This window comes from Microcaecilia unicolor, chromosome 7 (genome assembly GCF_901765095.1).
Source record: "Microcaecilia unicolor chromosome 7, aMicUni1.1, whole genome shotgun sequence".
Classification (NCBI taxonomy): Eukaryota; Metazoa; Chordata; class Amphibia; order Gymnophiona; family Siphonopidae; genus Microcaecilia; species Microcaecilia unicolor.
The window spans coordinates 304,990,317-305,009,567 of record NC_044037.1 but is presented as its reverse complement, the minus strand read 5'-3'; the positions used below and the strand labels follow the sequence as shown (position 1 = coordinate 305,009,567).

At 43.1% G+C, this 19,251-nt stretch overlaps 1 protein-coding gene across 1 annotated transcript in view; it reads left to right on the top strand.

Annotated features, from left to right (window-relative positions):
- Window positions 1–468: 468 nt before the first annotated feature.
- CFAP65 (cilia and flagella associated protein 65) overlaps window positions 469–19,251 on the top strand; it is a 176,814-nt gene continuing 158,031 nt past the window's right edge. The window contains 3 exon segments of the mRNA XM_030210891.1: window positions 469–605; window positions 11,611–11,695; window positions 12,778–12,962. Of these exon segments, the coding sequence (XP_030066751.1) occupies window positions 11,618–11,695; window positions 12,778–12,962 (263 nt within the window). The 5' untranslated portion in view covers window positions 469–605; window positions 11,611–11,617.

The window sequence follows — 19,251 nt, the reverse complement described above, 5'->3', positions numbered from 1 at the left end:
TTTTTCAATCTAACCTGATTGATTCAAGTATATTTTCTAATATGCCCCGTGATTGCTTTCAATCCTTAGTTAATGATTTTAATTAATCTAGTTTAATAAACTCCTGCCTCTGTTTACACTAGAAAATGTACTTCAGAGTGAAATAGTGATTTATTTTTTTACTGGCAGGGGAAGCTCATTCGAGACGCGCCTGAAGCCCATAACTTACTGGCCGCATTCCAACTTCCCCCTTCCGTTCCAGACGTTCGCTCTGCACGTGACACGAATGCGCCTGCGTACACACGGGTGCTACGTTACGAGACCCAAGAGCGCCTGCGCACACTGGAGCTTCGTGCGTCGTCTCTCACTCCCCCCCCCCGGCAACCGCCGTCGTTGCCGTGGTTACGCACAGCGCCGCGTCGTGTGTTGTCAGGGAGACGGCAAGATGGCGGCGCTCTGTGTAGGGAGTTGGTAACCGCCAGCCGGGCACCCTGGACCGGGGCCGCTGTGGTTTCTGTCCTTAACACCTGGACTGGCCCCCCAGTCACACCGCCTGTGGGCGGGTACGGCTGCCTCTGTCCTTCCTTGGTCGCTCTATATCCAGCCACACGAAAACTTAACCCCAGGTAAAATCCACCTGTTAGCTGAAAAGCTGTGTTTCCCTGACTTGGGAGGACTTTTACTAAAGCTGTGGAACCCTGTGCATCCAACACGCGTCAAATTGGCACTACCGCCCAGCTACCGCGTGCCAGTGCCATAGCGAGGGCAGCTGACACCCGGGGCGGGTCACCGTTGTGCACCCCCCTCCCCGGTGCAGCACAGCGCACCCTCCCCCCTCCAGAGTGCACCCCCCCCCGGAGCGCGTACTTACATGGGAAAGCAGCGAGGGATGAGCGGGAGGGCCGAACCGCCCCGAGTGCATGTCACTGGGAGCTGCGTCGGCTCCGCTGGTTCCCCGCTATCTCTGCCCCGGAACAGGAAGTAACCTGTTCCAGGGTAGAGAGAGCAGGGAACCAGCGGAGCCGACACCCCCCCCCCAGCGGCATGCACCCGAGGCGGACCGCCCCACCGCCCCCCCTTCCTATGCCACTGTCGCGTGCCCTAGGCGCTAATTCCATTTTTGGCGTGTGCCCAAAACACGCAGTGAAAAATATTTTCTACCACGTGATGCTTACCCGGCGGTAATTGTCATTTTATGTGCATTGAACGCTTACTGCCTGGTTAGCGTGTGAGACCTTACCACTAGGTCAACGGGTGGCAGCAGGGCTGCCGAGAGGGGGGGGGGGACGGCAAAATTCCCTGGACCTCCAAGGGGGGCCCGGCACCGGGGTCAGGTCGCCGGCGCTGCAGTCCCTGGTCTCACCTGCCTGCCTCCACGGCTCCAGGCCCCCTTCATTCAAAGCGGCAGTTGCACATCGCCTGTCTTCTGGCCTTCCCTCCCTGTGCCCCGCCCTTGCGTAAACCGGAAGTTACATCAGACGAGGGCGAGACTCAGGGAGGGAAGGCCAGAAGAGATGCGATCTGTGACTGCTGCTTTGAATGAAGGGGGCCCGGAGCCGTGGAGGCAGGCAGGTGAGACCACGGACTGCAGCGATGGGGGGAGCGACAGGGGGTGGAAGCAGCAGGGGGAGTGAAGGGGGGGTGGGGTGGCCTTGCCCCGGGCCCGGCCTAGTCTCTCGGCGGCCCTGGGTGGCGGTAAGGTCTCAGGCCAAAAATGGATGTGCGCTGGTTTTAATTTTGCTGCACATCCATTTTCTGGCACAAAAAAGCGCCTTTTTTATATGCGTGCTGAGGAAATGGACCAGCACATGTCTAAAACATGTGCCTACATCAGCACAGGCCATATTTAGGCACACCTTAGTAAAAGGGCCCCTGTGGTAGGTAGTGATGCATGTCACTAGACATGTCGAATTGGAGGAAAATGATATTTTTGCCTATTGTTATTTCCTGCTTGAATTTGGCTAGGAGAGTGAGTAGTACTGTTTCTGTTCTGTGTTTCATGTAATATTGAGAATTTGTTTATATATTCTGTAAGTTGTTTGGCCACCATGCTTTTCATCAGTTTGACTGACAACGAGATGGATGCTACTGGACAGTAGTTAGTGATTTCATTTGTTTTTTTCTTGGTGTTTTGGTATTGGTGTGAGTAGGATATTGCCATTTTCCTTAGGGAAGAGACCTTGCTGTAGCATGTAATTTAGGTGGGATGTGAGGTCTACTATGAAGCGGTCAGGGACGGATTTGATTAGGTAGTTGGGGCAGGTATCCAGTTTACAGTGAGTGTTGGAGAACCTGCTGATCACCCGTGCAACTGTATCGACGGTGAGGAGGGCAAAATTTAACCAGGTTTGGTCAGCCAGGTATTCTCCAGTGGTTGGGTCCAACTCGTTAAGGAAGTTTTCGATGTCAGTGTTGTCCTGAGGTAGTGTGTTGCATAGGTTTACAATTGTTCATTGAAATACTTAGCAAGTTCATCTGCAGATGGGATGTCTGTATTCGATGTAGTGACCAGGTTGGTACCTAGGAGTTTGTTCACGAGTTGGTATAATTTCTTCATTTCTTTGTAATCTGTCCTATTTTAGTTTTATAGTATGATCTTTTGGTCTGTCTTATAGCGTATTTGCATAGGTTTACACATTGCGCCTGCATGAGTGGGAAAATGTGGGATACTAGTAACAAATAAATAAAATAAATAAATAAATTGTTTCCATGTGTTGAGTGTGTGTTCATCTTTTGTTTTTTTCCATGATCCTTCAAGTTTTCTGGATTGTGTTTTTAGCTTTTTCAGTTCATCGTTGAACCATGGTATCGAGTTATGCTTACATGAAGATCTTGTTCTTAAGGGTGCTATTTCATCTAGTATGCATTTGCATCTTTTATCCCATTCCATGAGGTAGTGTATGGAGTCGGTTTGTGCTCTCCAGTCATTGTTATATATCTGTTGCCAGAATGTTTTCGTTTCTACTTGACCTCTTGTTCTGTAGGATGTGTGTTCTTGTATTTGGTGTACTCCCTTCTTCCACCAGTGTAGGGATAAGTTTAGTTTGTAGTGATCAGTCCAGGGTATTTCTGTCCATTTAACATCTGTTATTATTAAGTTCTGGTCTGTTGAAAGTTTGTGTGAGATGAGATCAAGTGTGTGCCCTTTGACATGGGTTGCTTGCATTTGTGGCCATTTGAGATCTCATAATTGGAGGAATTCCTTACATTCTCGTGCGTTGATTGAGTTTGGGTCTTCTAGGTGAAGGTTGATGTCTCCTATTACTAGTACATTGGAATTGGTTACATATGTGTTTGAAATGAAGTCCATGAAGTTAATCTGGCCTTCGTTCCAATTACCTGGAGGTCTGTAAAACAGGACACAATTCAAATGATCGCAAAGGGTTTTGTTGTGGATTCTGATTGAGGCCATTTCAAGTTGAGGTGTCATGGACTCGGCAGTTGTTTCGGTGGTAAAGTGGGATCGATAGATTTGTGCTATGCCTCCACCTCTCTTTTCCTTTCTGGTCCAGTGTGTGATTTTGTATCTTGTAGGGCATAGGTCTAGGATTATGGGGTCCTTTTGGTCATGGATCCAGGTTTCATTGATGAAGAGTAGGTTAAGGTCTTCTGCCAAGATCCAGTCTGTTAATATTGCTGTTTTGTTTACTGCGGATCTGGCGTTGATGTAGCCCACTTGGAGTGTTTGGAATGGGTCTTCTACGTTTGGTATTGTGTGGACTTTTATTAGTTGTTGTTTCTTTGTTGAGGTGAGTTTGTTTGGACCCTTCTTTGCATTCTGTGGTGGCTGTCCGCATGTTTGTGGTCTTCGTTTGTTTTTGTTCTTGTCAGTTTGTCGAGGTGTGGTTTATTTGATCAATCGTTGATGATTGTATAGTATGCATATAATGTTACTTTCTGTAAGAGGGGTGGTTAGTGTTAAGTGGATCAGTGTTAAGGAGTAGATTATTAGGAGTAGTTTGAAGGCATTCATTTTGGTTTCTTTTTGCTGTGGGCTACTGATCATTGCTTCCCTCTCTTCACTGACTTAGGAAGAGGGTCTGCTTTTCAAGCTGTTGAGATCAGTACTGGATCAGGTTTCAGTGATAAGATAATGAGCAGAGGAGATGGGAGGGGGGAGAGTAGCTCTGAGTCAGGGTCCAATTATGTTGAATTGTCATATTTCTTTCATCATTATATATTATTTACTAGTAAAAATGGCCCGTTTCTGGTGGCGATGAAACGGGCGCTAGCGGGCAGGGGACTCCCTTCCCCTCCCCTTATGCGTGTCTCCCTGGTGGTCTAGAGGTACCTGTTCGGTAGGGGCAGGAAAGAAAGAGCCCCCTCTTTCCTGCCCGTAGCGGTGGTGGTAGCATCCTTGCTACATCGTGTGGGAGTCCGGCTCTCGGTGTTTCAAAATGGCCGCCGAGAGTTGAAGTCTCGCGATGCAGCTTGAACTCTCGGCGGCCATTTTGAAACGCCAAGAGCCGGACTCCCACACGATGTAGCAAGGATGCTACCACCACCGCTACGGGCAGGAAAGAGGGGGTTCTTTCTTTCCTGCCCCCACCGAACAGGTACCTCTAGACCACCAGGGAGACAGGCGGAAGGGAAGGGAAGGGGAGGGGAGGTGACAGGGGGGGAGGGACGTTGCTGAGGGTGAGTGTGGTACCGTGGGCGGGGCGGTAACTTCTAAGGGGCGGGGCTATGTGGGGAAAGGGGCCGGGTTGATGTGGACGTCCTGGGCGGCTGGGATTTTTTGGAAGGGGAGGAGTAGGGAAACACGCTCCGCGTGTTTCCCTACTGCTCCCCGTGCGTTAATTAGCCTTGTTTTCGTGTTGCGCCCTCGACGTCATCACGTGTGACGCGAGGGCGGGGCATGAAGATGTTGTGTGGCTTCACCACCATGAAACCACGAACCGGTGTGTGAGTGACTTCAGTGATGTCAGTGTCCTCAGAACGTTGAGGCTGCGTTTTATTATAGTAGATATTGTTACAATTTAACTGGTTTGTGATACAGTTGTGGGACACGATTCTTGCTCCCAGACAAGCCCGTTGCTATGTGGGGAGCTTTTTGGTGGTGGAGGGGCATGCAAGTTACTAGTCAAACTTTTGATGTTGATATTATTTGGGTTTCTGCCAGGTACTTGCAACCTGGGTTGGCCATTGTTGGAAGCAGGTTATTGGGTTAGTTGGACCATTGGTCTGATCCACTATGGTTTTTCTTATGTTCTTATACAGGAAGCATTTGTCTTCTTGTGGACCTGGGGAACTGGATTTGATTTCTGCTGCTGCCTGATGGTCGGCAGTGGGTTGAGATCCTGGGGAACCAGGTTCAGTTCCTTCTGCAGCGCCGTGTGACCCTGGGCAAGTCACTTAACCCTCCGTTGCCCCAGGTACAATAGCAGTACAATGTACTACTTAGATTATGAACCCACTGGAGATGGACCTAGTACCTGTAAAATGAAAGCTGTAAACCGTTTAAGTCTAAGCGGTATATGAATACTTAAGTGAATGAATTAACAGAAACATGATAAATGTCAGTACAATAAAAATGATATTATATTAGGCAGCATGGAGAAATATTCAGATAACATAGATATGAGACTCATGGTGTCACCACAGTAAAAATGAAACACCTAATAAGCATGCATAGAACATTCAAGTAACAGAGATATGATGTTAACGCTGTTTGTACAATACAGTAGAGTAAAATATCTTAATAGGTAGATAAGGGGTCAAGTGCAGCTTACATATATAGACAGGACAAATTGAAGTCCAATTATTTGTGCATCTGAATAAGACACAAGGAGCTGGGCTAAGCTACAGGGTGTGCAGTAAGCTAGCTCAGGGCAGAGTGAGTGGATAGTCAATGGCAGCATCTATTAAAGGCTTGAGAGAAGAGCTAGGGTTTCACCAGCTTCCTAAAGCTATTTAAGGATTTAACTACTTGGGCTCCAAATGGTGGAACTCAATACCCAGAGCCATAAGCAACATCAACAATCTCCAGTTCAGAAAAGTATTAAAAATGTACCTTTTCAAGAAAGTTCTTGACTAATCATACAACAAATAAATGTACTACACTATATTGTAATTGTGCAGCAACAATGTAATATCCCATGAATGTTTAAATGTTTCACACTGTGTTGTAATCGCAGAACAACGATGTAGACCTCCTGAACCATTAAACGTAAGCCACATTGAACTAAAACTTGCTTTTGGATAATTGTGAGGTACAAGAATGAATGAATAAATAAATTTAAATAAATAAATAAAGTAGAAGTAGTCTTGTGTTAGATGTGGCCCCGCTGGGAGTGAGTTTCATAGTGCGGGGGCTACTCCTGGGTAGGTTCAACCCTGTGAGAAGGATGCCCATCTTGCGATTTGTGTCGAAAGATGGGCGTCCTTCTCTTTCGAAAATAAGCCTGATAGTATACCAGTGGCGTAGCCACAGATGGGCTTGGGTGGGCCAGGGCCCACCCATTTATGGCTCAGGCCCACCCAACAGTAGCACATGTTTAGTGGTAACTGGTGGGAATCCCAAGCTCCGCCAGCTGAAGTTTTCCCCCTGATGGTAACAAAAACGCTACTCTCCACGACACCGGCACCTGCGCATGCTCAGTTTTCAGTGCATTCCTGCTGCCATGGTGGAAAGAAGCGTTTTCCCACCAGCTGAGATTTTTTTTTGAGGGGGGGGAACACTTGGTGCCCACTCAATTCTTGCCTAGGCCCACCCAAAATCTGTTGTCTGGCTTCGCCCCTGTAGTATACTACTTACAATGTCAACACAATATGTAATAGAATATTTTAATAGACAGCAGAGGGTATAAGCAAAGAAGAAGGAGTTAGAAAATAAGGTGACTAAAGAAAGTTGATTGGGTAGCAACACCGCTAATTGGAAGCAAAGCCAGTGCTGGGCAAGATTTCTATGGTTTATGCCTTGATCATGGCTGAATAGATTTGTATAGGCTGCAGTGGAGCTTTTGGGGGGCTTCGTTAACTTCAGAAATTTAGAACAGGGACAATACCAGGCAGACTTCTATGGTCTATACCCTGAAGTTGGCAAGGACAAATCAAGATCAGGTATACATATGAAGTATCACATCATAACTCATTACATATGGTATCTTGTTGGGTAGACTGGATGGACTGTACAGGTCTTTATCTTCCATCATCTACTATGTTACTATGTATGAGACTTTCATCTAGGTATCTTCTAAAGTCCACGCCGATCTAGGCAGAGATGTTTCTATCCAATAAACAATTTCTTTGTTTTCCAGTTTAAGTTTTAATTTGATCCATGAGTTAGTAAGAGAAAAGGAAATTTCTAGTATAGAACAGTTTTTGTCTATGGAATCCAAAACTGGGAAAAACAATTGAATATTATCTGAAGACATTCCTAAGCCATGGCTCAGCGGTGACATCTCGTGGCCAATTTCAGGAAGTATCAAGCTTGAGCAGGTGGCAAAATCTATTATCCATGAAGGGTTCATGAAATGGGAAAATCTCTGACTTGTTACAAATAAAGGCTCTTAGTGCCTTCACTCAACAGAAGAGTGAAGCCCAAAGGAGCAGGAGGAAACTATTAAGCCAAAATAATAATAATAACAATATTCAAAGTGATTTAACCAGCCAGAATCGCTAGTTTGGGCCTAACTGCTATTTTTCAATTAGCGCTGCTGAAAATGTTCAGTTATTGCTGAACTGAAAACTATTTTGTGTGCATTCTGACCCATTAAGTGCTGATATTCAATGTAACCACATAAATAGGACCACAAAAAAGTCAGTCCTATCTTTTGCCATGCCCCATAGCCGGTTAAGTGCTGAATTTCACACTTGGGGTCCTTTTACTAAGCTGCGGAAAAAGGGCCCTTTTTACCGCAGCAGGTGAAATGCCCCCCCCCCAAATGGCCACATGGTAAGATAACTCTTATTGTGTGGCCAGGTGGCAGAAAGGGCTCCCGCTGTAACCCAACAGTGTATGCTGCCCAATTACCACCAGGTTAGTGCCATACTACTAAAAAAAAGCTTCCACGAGCACCGGAACTACCGCCAGCAGCTGCATTGGTCCAAAACCAATGTTGGGTTTACCGCCGCTTTGTAAAAGGGCCCCTTAAATGTGAGGTCCACAGTATTTTATGGGGTAATTTTATGAAGGTTTGTCCTGTGCAGTGATAAACATGTCTCAAGATGGCATCTACTTCTATGTCTACCGCTTGTAGGCATTTGTGTACAGCATTTCTAAAATGAATGTATGTATAGAGTACTTTTCAACCAAGTTCAGAGGAAGTGCAAATGTGTGGTGCAGGGGTCGGACCTTAGTGTATATTTAAAATTACCTCCCCTTTCCTCATGCAGAACAGACTTTGCACACAGAAAATGCTTTCAACATTACCCCCTCTCTCCAGAAATCAATACATTTTTGGCTGACAGAAAAATTTCCCTCTTACAGAAGATGCAAAGTCCATGATTTTCCAGATGGCAGCTTTCAGATTAAGGATACAAACTGAGGCATATTTTCAAAACACTCAGACTTACAAAGTTCCATAGGTTGCTGTACAACTTTGTAAGTCTAAGTGTTTTGAAAATATGCCTCATAGTACAGTATGGAACTCTGTAAGTTTAAGTACTTAGAAAATGAGCCCCAAAATGTCTTATTCTCAAGTCTCCAATTTGGATATCTACAACTGTCCATTTCCCAGATTTGGAAGTCATGTGGTTAACCGTGTTATTTGAACTCTTGGGCATAAAGGTCAAGAAATAAAACATTCAGATGCTGAGAATCCTTTCATCAGGTGAAAATGAAATGAAACTTAATAAATGGTCACAGACTGAATGAAGCAGACTAAGAAAATCACGAGAAGATGTTATGGACCCAGTTCCAGGAACCAATTCAAGCTGTGAATGGTGTCTATTTTATTTAAAATAAGCCAATATCCAGAGGTAATTGGTAGAAAACCACTCAGGTTCAAGTTCAGTTTATTTCATTTGAAAGTCTAAGCAGTTTATTTAGTCAAATTAAAAAATAAAGAGTCCAACATTCAGCTAACAGTTATCAACATTATATCCAGAAATTCAATGCTGGGCTATATCCAAGTTCTGGCATTGAATTTCTGGGTATACAGAGCCAGCGAATAACAGAGCCAATTAAGTGTGATATTCAGCACTTACCCAGCTGTGAAGAATCACATAAAATAGGACTGTATTTTATGCAGGCTTATTTATGAGGTTATTTTAGCCAATTAAGTGCTGAAGATCAGCACTTAACCAGATAAGTGCCATCTTTGCCCCAGAACGCCCCCAAAATAACCAGTTTTGGCTTGGGTGCTAACCGGGAATTTTTAGCGGACACTATCCCATTAAGTGCCGCTGAAAATGTCTAGTTAGGCCCAGGAGCCTCTCTTGGCCATTTAAAACATTTTGAATATCAGGCCCAAAATATATAAGGTGTGGGGGGGGGGGGGAGACATGAAACACCACAACCACACAATAGACAGTAGACAACAAGAATGGATATACATAAGAAGGCAAGTAGGGAAGGGGTAGTTACAAATTTAAAGCAAGGAAAGGGAACAGGAAAAGCATAGAAGGAGGGGTTACATGGTCATTCTTGTTTAGCAGGAGTACTGGCCAGGGAAAGTGAAGATGGAAGTAGAATTTGAGAAGGCAAGAGAGAAACAGTGCGCCTTGAGACTTAAATTTATCGAAGGGAGATTCAAGCCTAAGATAGAAGGGGAGATTATTCCAAAAGGTGGGGGCTATCATGCTAACACAGGAAGACCTGTTAGTGGCCAGGTACACTTGGTGGAAAGAAGGGATAGGTAAGGGATTGTTGGGAAGAACAAAGGGTCTTTGGTGCATGTTGAATAAAGTATAAGAAGGCTGGCCAAGAAAGAAGAGACTATATCTGTGATGAGGCCCACTCTTAGCACGGTTAGAAAACTGACAGAACCCAAGGGCTGAAGTTCCTGCTGCCTGAGCACAACAGTCACTTTGTTCTGTTCCTCTCTTCCTCAGCCACATCCAGTACGATAAGAAGTGTGAATGCATTCCTTGCTTAATGCAGAGTGTCTGGTGATATCTCACAGATCAAGAATATATATGTTAAATTGCATCATATGCTATGAGTTTATCGTATAGGGTAGACTGGGTGGACTGTACAGGTCTTTATCTGCTGTCATCTACTATGTTAAAAGGTAAGGCCAGGCAGATCTCTTAGAAGGTTCTCCCTTATTATCAGTTCCGGAGACCGCACCTACAGAAAGATATAAACAGGATGGTGTGAAGAAACTGTGTGTTTTAAACCTGTAAAATTGCCTTTATTAACTCTTGAAGTGCATTTCTCTAGTGTGGCCAGCAGGTGATGCATGTTTTATATTAAAGCTGTTATAAAAAAAAGTGCATGCCATCTTTTATCTACTGTACTGTGAGCAGTATACTTTTAAAACGTGTTGACTGGGCTCTGATTGACCTGGAGTTTGAAATTACCCAGCAGTTTTGCTGGCTGTTGCTTCAGTCTTAGCTCAGGAGAACCCCCCCCCCACCGATCTCTTTGCTGAGGCTCAGTGATTAACATGTCCTGATCTCCCCAGGTACTTTTTAGAAAGTATACAAATGTCTGGTTAATGTTATTATTGATCCATATTTTAGTTCCTGTAATTGTTTGCTGATTGCACATTTATTTTTGTTCATTGTTCCAGTATGACAATAAACCTGTTTAGTTTGTTGACTGTTCCTGACTGGACTGATAATGAATCCTGGTGGTTTGTGTGTTGGGTCTGTGAATGCTTTATGGGGACTGTGGGACCACTGGAAGTGTGGCCCCAGTAACCTAGAAATCACTGGGGATAATTTGAGAGTGGGAGACTCACCCAGAAGCGGTTGGGACCCAGTCGGTGCTAGTGTAGATCACAAGCGGCAGGTGCAGGCGGACCTGAGCTGTGCTGGGGATAGATCCTCTAAGTGGTCGCGGGGTAACTCCAGGCAGGTGGCTAGGCATTTCATGACAGATGGAGTCGGTCCAGAGGGTCTCGGTCATAAAACATATAGTGATAGGCTCATGAACCTCAAGATGTATATGCTAGAAGAGAGGCAGGAGAGAGGAGATAAGATAGAGACGTTTAAATACCTTAGTGTCGTTAATGTATAGGAGGTGAGCCTTTTTCAAATTAAGGAAAACTCTGGGATGAGGGGGGATACGATGAAGGTAAGAGGAAATAGATTTAGGAAGAATCTAAGAAAATACTTTATCATGGAAAAGGTGGAGGTCGTGGGGACAAAGACTGTGTCAGAATTTATGGAAGCGTGGAACAGGTATGTGAGATCCTTTAGGAAAAGGAGGAGATAGTGGTTACTGTGGAAGGGCTGACTGGATGGGCCATTTGGCCCTTATCTGAGGTCATGTTGCTGTGCTTCTAGTGACTTCTATAGGAGGCCAAGAGCCTAGTAGCTGGAAGTGCTCTGAAAGACCCCATGCTCTAAAATAAACACTGAAGCTCAACAAAACAGGTGCTGACTGACTTCCTGCAGGCAGGCAAATACCATAGAGGTGTCACCTTACATGCCAGGCTTAACCCTTAATGACATAGGGCACCAGTGCTAATGAAGATGAAATAAACTGCACTTTTACACTGATTCTCTTTGTTTTTCCAGGGGTAAAATGCTGACACAGGTGCCCTCATTCCCCTTGCACTCTGACACTTTCCGAAACCTCAGCAGGGGCAATGTCAGCTGGCAGGTGAGTGATGTGGGCTCTTATTCCAGTTTTGGATGGGACATCCTGACCCTTTACCAGAGCATTCCACTGCTGCAAGTGATTACTATTGCAGCTCCTTCTTTGCCTTCTAAAGTATAAGAAGTTGAAGTGGAGAGGAGACCTTGACGGTAGATCTAGCCCAGCAAACCCATTTCCTGTACTCCTTGCAAGATCTCATGTTTTTCCATTTGCTGCTCTTATCCAGATATTTCCTTTGGCCATGGATTTCAGTAGCACTATCCAGATATTGCTGCTGAGTATCCTTATAGATTGTCCCCAGAGTGCTGGGGCAGTGCTTGGGTGAAGCAAGGGTGGAGCTGGAAGTTATCCGGAGAGCAGCGATATTCAGACCACTACTACTACTTAGGAAAAGGAGGAGTTAATAGTCACTGAGGAAGGGCAGACTGGATGGGTCATTTGGCCCTTATTTGCCATCATGTTGTTATGTTTCTGTTTCTATAGCTCTGCTAGAGGTATGTATCACTGTGCATGAAACACATATAAGGCGGTCCCTGCTCGACATGAGCTTACAATCTAATCAATGTCAGACCACTATCTGCATATCTACTCAGATAACATTGGGACAGAAAAACGTATCTGGTTATCTATCTGGATAGTGGTTTAAATATCGCCACTCTTCCTGGAATTTAGCGGTGCGATACTTGTTGGAGTCTTAAGTAAACATTGACCACCGAGTGTAAATATTGGTTCTTTATATGTGGGTAGATACCATGTTTACCTGCTTAAATAATGTGTTTTGAGAAATGCCTCCCCCCAGTGCTGAGAAAAGTAGCTGGCAGCAGGGCCAGGGTTGGGGGTTTTATTGTAATATCTTTACTTCTTGTTTTCCATGCACACTTTACATGGTCCTCTGGCCTCAGATTTTCAAAGAGAGACTCCATAGGAATGTTCTGATCGTGTCAGGTCTGTTTAATAAAGCACTGGTTTGACACCTCCCCATTCTAGAAGGCTCCTTGTGCTTTTTTTGCTCATCTTGCAATTTGCTCCCCTACATTCTATGATTATGTTGCCTGGTTTTCATTCTTATGTGTTATTGTTTTCAGAAAAAGACACTTGAATTGACATCTCCTGAAGTGCCAGTGAAGAAAAAAACTAAGGAGAAGGGCACGTTTCTAGGCGTGGAAGTGGTGGAGTCACTTGAATGGCATGGCTGGGATCTGGGAAAAGAAATCACCAAGCTGCTAACTCTCAAAAATGTTCATTTGAAAACGAAGAAGCTCAAATTCAGGTATGTGTGAGGTGAAGAGAATAATAACCTTGAGCTTCCTTTCAGCTGGAGTTAGGATTAAGTCCAAGACATATTCTGAGGAGAAGACAGTCCCAGGTAACAATAATAATATCAAACATGCTATGCTATGCTATTAAGGTCTTATATCCTGCAAAATCACTATAATGTTAGGTTCAAGGTGGGTTACAGACATCAGCAATAACAAAAAATAATAAAAACATATAGCATGCATCACATAAAACATTAACCTTTCAAAAAAGCCAAGTTTTCAAACTCTTTCTAAATACAAGATAAGATGAACTCTGTCGAATATGCAAAGGTAAAGCATTCCATTGTGTAACTGCAAAATAACAAAAAGACCCTGCATACGATCTCTTATAACATATGACTTTATAAGTTGGAAAGGATAACAGCCAAGTACTCATTATTACGAGTCCTAGATAAATTAGCCAAAACGTTAATCAATAGAGGGAAATGATCAGGGATGTCTCCAGCAAATGTCTTGAAAATCAAACAAAAGTCTTTAAATTTAATTTGGGCTTCAACTGTCAGAAAGCAGAGGAGTCATGTGATCGAATTTACATCTAGAATAAATCAATGGTTCAAGCATTGCGGAGGTGATTTTCAAAAACAAGGATTTATACTGAAATGGCCTTTTTGAAAATTGTCATATACCAAGTGCCATACCAAGAACACATTCAAATGTTTTAACAGTTCCTTCCATGTATTTAAATGCATTAAGCATATAGGAGGCAGTTCTAGAACAGACATGTGGTAGGAGCCTATTGGGCATTCCCTGGTATCGGCCTGCCTGTGCTTACACCAGCCATACACATGGCGTAAATGCAGGTGCCTAAATGCTGCTCATGCTCCGCCCATGTGTAAGTCAAGCGGGTAATGGCAAAATGGTGCTTAGTGCCCTGGTAGCACTTATGCTATCGGTATAAGGTATCGGACGCATGTGCCTATAAGTGCTAATACTGTACCATTTGCATATGCAAGGAGCACAGAAAAGTTTTCTCTACATGTGCTAAAGGGTTTTTATAAAACGGAAGTCTTTAACACTTGAAAGATCCAGTCAGTTGACTTTACCTAGCCCAGCTAAATAGCAGCAATCAATGATACCGCATTGAGTAAAAGATCAATCTAAGAAAGATGGGGTATACTGTATTTAGTTTACATTTTCTGGAATTGTGAAATGAGCAGAATAATTGACACAATGTAAAGCAGTGAATGGCGGTATATGTTAGTTACCATGAAAACGTGAAGGAGATAGGTGGAGACTCAACTGGCTTGTATTCTAGTAGTAATTCATTAAACAAAGAGGTGAAGCCTCGAGAAGCCCCCGGCTCAACAATTACAGAGCTCACGGGAGGCTGGACTTCTTCATCATCGGCAAACACCCCACAGGTCTACTGCAAATGTTCTTACAGAATATTTATTTTACTTCATATCTCTCTTTTTTTCTTTTTTACATTTTTTAAGGTCAAAGATATATTACTTAGCTTTTTATCCAGGCTCTTAAGACGCTAGATAAGACCATGACCAACGGTGGCCAGCGTTTCGTCACCTGCCTCAGGGTCAAACGGTCTGCGTCAATCTTAGCCCAAATGGATACTCAGCAATGGGCTAAGATTGACGCAGACCGTTTGACCCTGAGGCAGGTGACGAAACGCTGGCCACCGTTGGTCATGGTCTTATCTAGCGTCTTAAGAGCCTGGATAAAAAGCTAAGTAATATATCTTTGACCTTAAAAAATGTAAAAAAGAAAACAAGAGAGATATGAAGTAAAATAAATATTCTGTAAGAACATTTGCAGTAGACCTGTGGGGTGTTTGCCGATGATGAAGAAGTCCAGCCTCCCGTGAGCTCTGTAATTGTTGAGCCGGGGGCTTCTCGAGGCTTCACCTCTTTGTTTAATGAATTACTACTAGAATACAAGCCAGTTGAGTCTCCACCTATCTCCTTCACGTTTTCATGGTTTTTCGGTTAGAAAGCATTAGAGGGAGATTACCTTCAGTCGAAGTTTGAATCATTGGTATATGTTAGTTAACCTCTGAAATTGTTGAGTTAGCAGGGCTGTGCCTGTCTATGCTTGATTAACATTTTGCTGAATTAAATATAATCAATGTTTTAATGTATGTTTTATTGTAAACAGTTTAGTAGTAAGTGGTATATAAGTAATTACATAATAATAATGTATGCATATAAATTTACACATGGTTTCAGCAGAGCAAGAACAGAGTTGCGATCTACGGGTGTATTGCATATAATCTGAGGGTATACACGTAGCGTACAAGCAGACACTTACATCTGCCTCGGAGCAGGTGTAAGTCTGTGTGTGACAATTTGGGCTCTCTGATGGGTAGTTTGATAGTTCTGGGAAGCTAATTTTAGACATAAAGGGCCTGATATTCAGCTGGCGATGATCAGTGTTTTGCTGACTGCCGCCAACATTATACCTGCAAATTTAATGCCGGGCCATGTCCAGGCTCTGGTATTACATTTCTAGGTATACAGAGCCAGTGAACACATAGCTAGTTAAGTGAGATATTCAGCACTTAACGGCTATGAAGAATAGCATCAAAACAGGACTGGCTTTTTTGTGGTCGTAATAGCCAGTTCAGTGCTGAATATTGGCATGTAACTGGCTAAGTGCTGACCCTGCCTCTGAAAAGCTGCCAAAGTAGCTGCTTTCGGCTTGGTCACTAACTGGGCATTTTCAGCAGCACTATCCAGTTAGCTATGGACAGGCGATTTAAACGACCAGGAGCCTCTCCTGTCTGTTTAAAACATTTCGAATATTGGACCCAAAATAGTGGCAGGTTGAGAGTTTCCATAAAATTACACCCATGAAGCTCATAATTCAAAGCCCCAAACAAATTATAATGAAGCAAGTTGATAAACATGAAAAACAAACAATAAAAATAATGCTGGCCATTTGAATATTACAGTGTGCAAAACAAATATATTTTGGACAAACAACTTGCCCCCCCTGTTTACTAAGCCACACAACAATGCCGACACAGCCCATTCAAAGTGAATAGACTGTGTCAGCACTAGCGCACAGCAGCCGCTAGCGTGGTTTAGTAAACATGGGGGTAGATGTCTTTCTGTTTATGAAAAGGAGTGCGCAGTATGTTCTGGACAGGGCCAAAATTTCTCCGTTGAGAGGGCCAATTCTATTATCTAGGTGCTCACATTTTTGCATGTGCTACATGTGTAAATGTTTAGAATACTAGTGTTTACACGCAAAGCATGGGTGAGACACATGCAGGGCTCCCACTTACTGGAGTAACACTGTACGTTATGCGTCTTCCTGCTGCAGTTAGATGCTTGCACTTACGTGAACTCTGTGTGTAAATACCTGGTAACACTAGTGTTCTATAAAGGAAAGTCGGTGCTCGGAGGGTGTACGATAGGAGCCTCCTTAAAAATATCAGGTAACACTAGTATTCTATAAAGGAAAGTCTGTTCTCGAAGGGTGTGTGAAAGAAGCCTCCTTAAAAATATCCAGTAACTCTAGTATTCTATAAAGGAAAGTCGGTACTCGGAGGGTTTGCAATAGGAGTCTCCTTAAAAATACCCATTTACACTAGTATTCTGTAAGGAAAGTTGGTGCTCGGAGGGTGTGCAATAGGAGCCTATTCCCTTTATAGAACACTACTGTAACTGGTTATTTACATACCTCACATTTAGGCACTCACACTTAGGACAGACATGGACACGGTGTAAGTGTGAGTGTAGCTGCATTTAATTTTCAAAAGGGTGACTATAATAAAATGAGGAAGATGGTTAAAAAGAAGCTAAAAGGATCGGCTACAAAGGTTAGGACACTAAATCAGACATGGATATTGTTCACAAATACCATCTTAGAAGCCCAACCAGATGCATTCCACGTATTTACAAAGGTGGAAAGAAGAGAAAAAGACAACCAGCGTGGTTCAAAGGTGAAGTGAAGAAGCTATTTCAGCCAAAAGAATGTCCTTCAAAGAATGGAAAAAGAACCCAAATGAAGAAAATAAGAAGCAACATAAGCACTGGCAAGTCAGATGCAAAACACTGATAAAGAAGGCTAAAAAAGAATATGAAGAGAAACTTGTCACTGAGGCTAAAACTCACAGTAACAATTTTTTCAGGTACATCAAAGCACAAAGCCTGAGAGGGAATCTGTGGGACTGTTAGATCATGAACGAGTAAAAGGGGAATTCGGGGGGGGGGGGGGGGGGGGACACACACCCATAGCGGAGAAACTGAATGAATTCTTTGCTTCAATATTTACAGAAGAAGATATATGAGATCTACCTGTACCAGAAATGGTTTTCAACAGTGATGATGCGGAGGAACTGAAAGAAATCTCGGTGATCCTGGAAGATGTACTGAGCCAAATCGACAAATTAACTACTATTAAATCACCTGAACCACACGGCATACAACCAAGGGTACTCAAAGAACTCAAGCATGAAATTCCGAAAGTTATTAAAGACCTACTTATTCATAAAGGCGTACAATAAAGATTCCCCATAATGATCTGACTTCCTAATTATTCCAATTACAACTATTAAGTTCATCCTAATTACATCCTCACGACTGAATATTATATCTTGTCCTGATATCATTATGTTATGTTATGTTGATCTTTCAATCCACTTCCAATCCAATATGATTTACTTATGCACTCTTATTTGTAATAATTGTAAAATTATTATTCCGTTATTATGATTGCTTTGATATTCTACGTACTCATCTGTATCTATATTTTGAAATTCTTATCCTATAATGTGTACATGTTGCTATAACATTTTGTGAGCCACATTGAGCCTGCACATAGGTAGGAAAATGTAGGATACAAGTGCAGCAAATAAAATAAATAAATAAATAAATAAAAATTGCTGATCTGCTGTTAGTAATCTGTAACCTGTCATTAAAATTGTCTGTCGTACCTGAACACTGGAGGGTGGCCAATGTAATGTGATTTTTAAAAAGGGTTCCATGGATGATCGGGAAATTACAGACCAGTAAACCTGACGTCAGTACCGGGTAAAATAGTGTAAACTATTATAAAGAATAAAATTACAGAACACATGAATAGACATGGTTTAATGGGACAGAGTCAGCATGGGCTCAGCCAAGGGAAGGCTTGCCTCACCAATTTGCTTCATTTCTTTGAAGGCGTGAATAAACGTGGATAAAGGTGAGCCAGTTGATGTAGTGTATCTAGATTTTCAGAAAGCTTTTAACAAAGATCCTCATGAGAGACTCCTGAGAAAATTAGAGTAATGGGATAGGAGGCAATGGCCTGGTGTGGATTAGGAATTGGTTATTGGACAGAAAACAGAGGTAGGATTAAATGGTCATTTCGCTCAATGGAGGAGGGTGAATAGTGGAGTGCCACGGGGATCAGTACTGGGACCGGTGCTATTTAACATATTTATAAATGATATGGAAATCGGAACGAGTGAGGTGATTAAATTTGCAGATGACCTTCTGCTCAGTGTGCGGCGGCCGCCAAAAAAGCAAACAGGATGCTAGGAATTATTAGGAAAGGGATGGTAAGTAAGACTCAGAATACTATAATACCTCTGTATCGCTCTATGGTACGACCTCACCTTGAGTATTACGTTCAATTCTGTTCATCATATTTTAAAAAAGATATAGCAGAATTAGAAAAGGTACAAAGAAGAGCTATCAAAACAATTAAGGGGATGGAACTCCTCTCATATGAGGAAAGGCTAAAGAGGTTAGGGCTCTTCAGCTTGGAAAAGAGATGGCTGAGGGGAGATATGATTGAGGTCTACAAAATCCTGAGTGGTGTAGAACGACTAGAAGTGAATTGATTTTTTTTTTACTGTTTCCAAAAGTACAAAGACTAGGGAACACTCAATGAAGTTACATGGAAATAGTTTAGGAGGAAATATTTTTCACTCAACGAATAGTTAAGCTCTGGAACTCTTTGCCAGAGGATTTAGTAACAACGGTTATCGTATCTGGGTTTAAAAAAGGTTTGGACAATTTCCTGGAAGAAAAGTCCATAATCTGCTATTGAGTCAGAAATGAGGAAAGCTACTGCTTGCCCTGGGATCGGTAGCATGGAATGGTGCTACTATTTGGGTTTTTGCCATGTACTTGTGGCTTGTATTGGCCATTGTTGGAAACAGGATACCGGGCTAGATGGACCATTGGTGTGACCCAGTATTGCTATTCTTATGTTCTTAAGTACTGTATTCTGTAAGTTATGCACGTAAGTGGGAGCCACGCTTATATCCTGTCCATTGCCCACCCTTTTGAA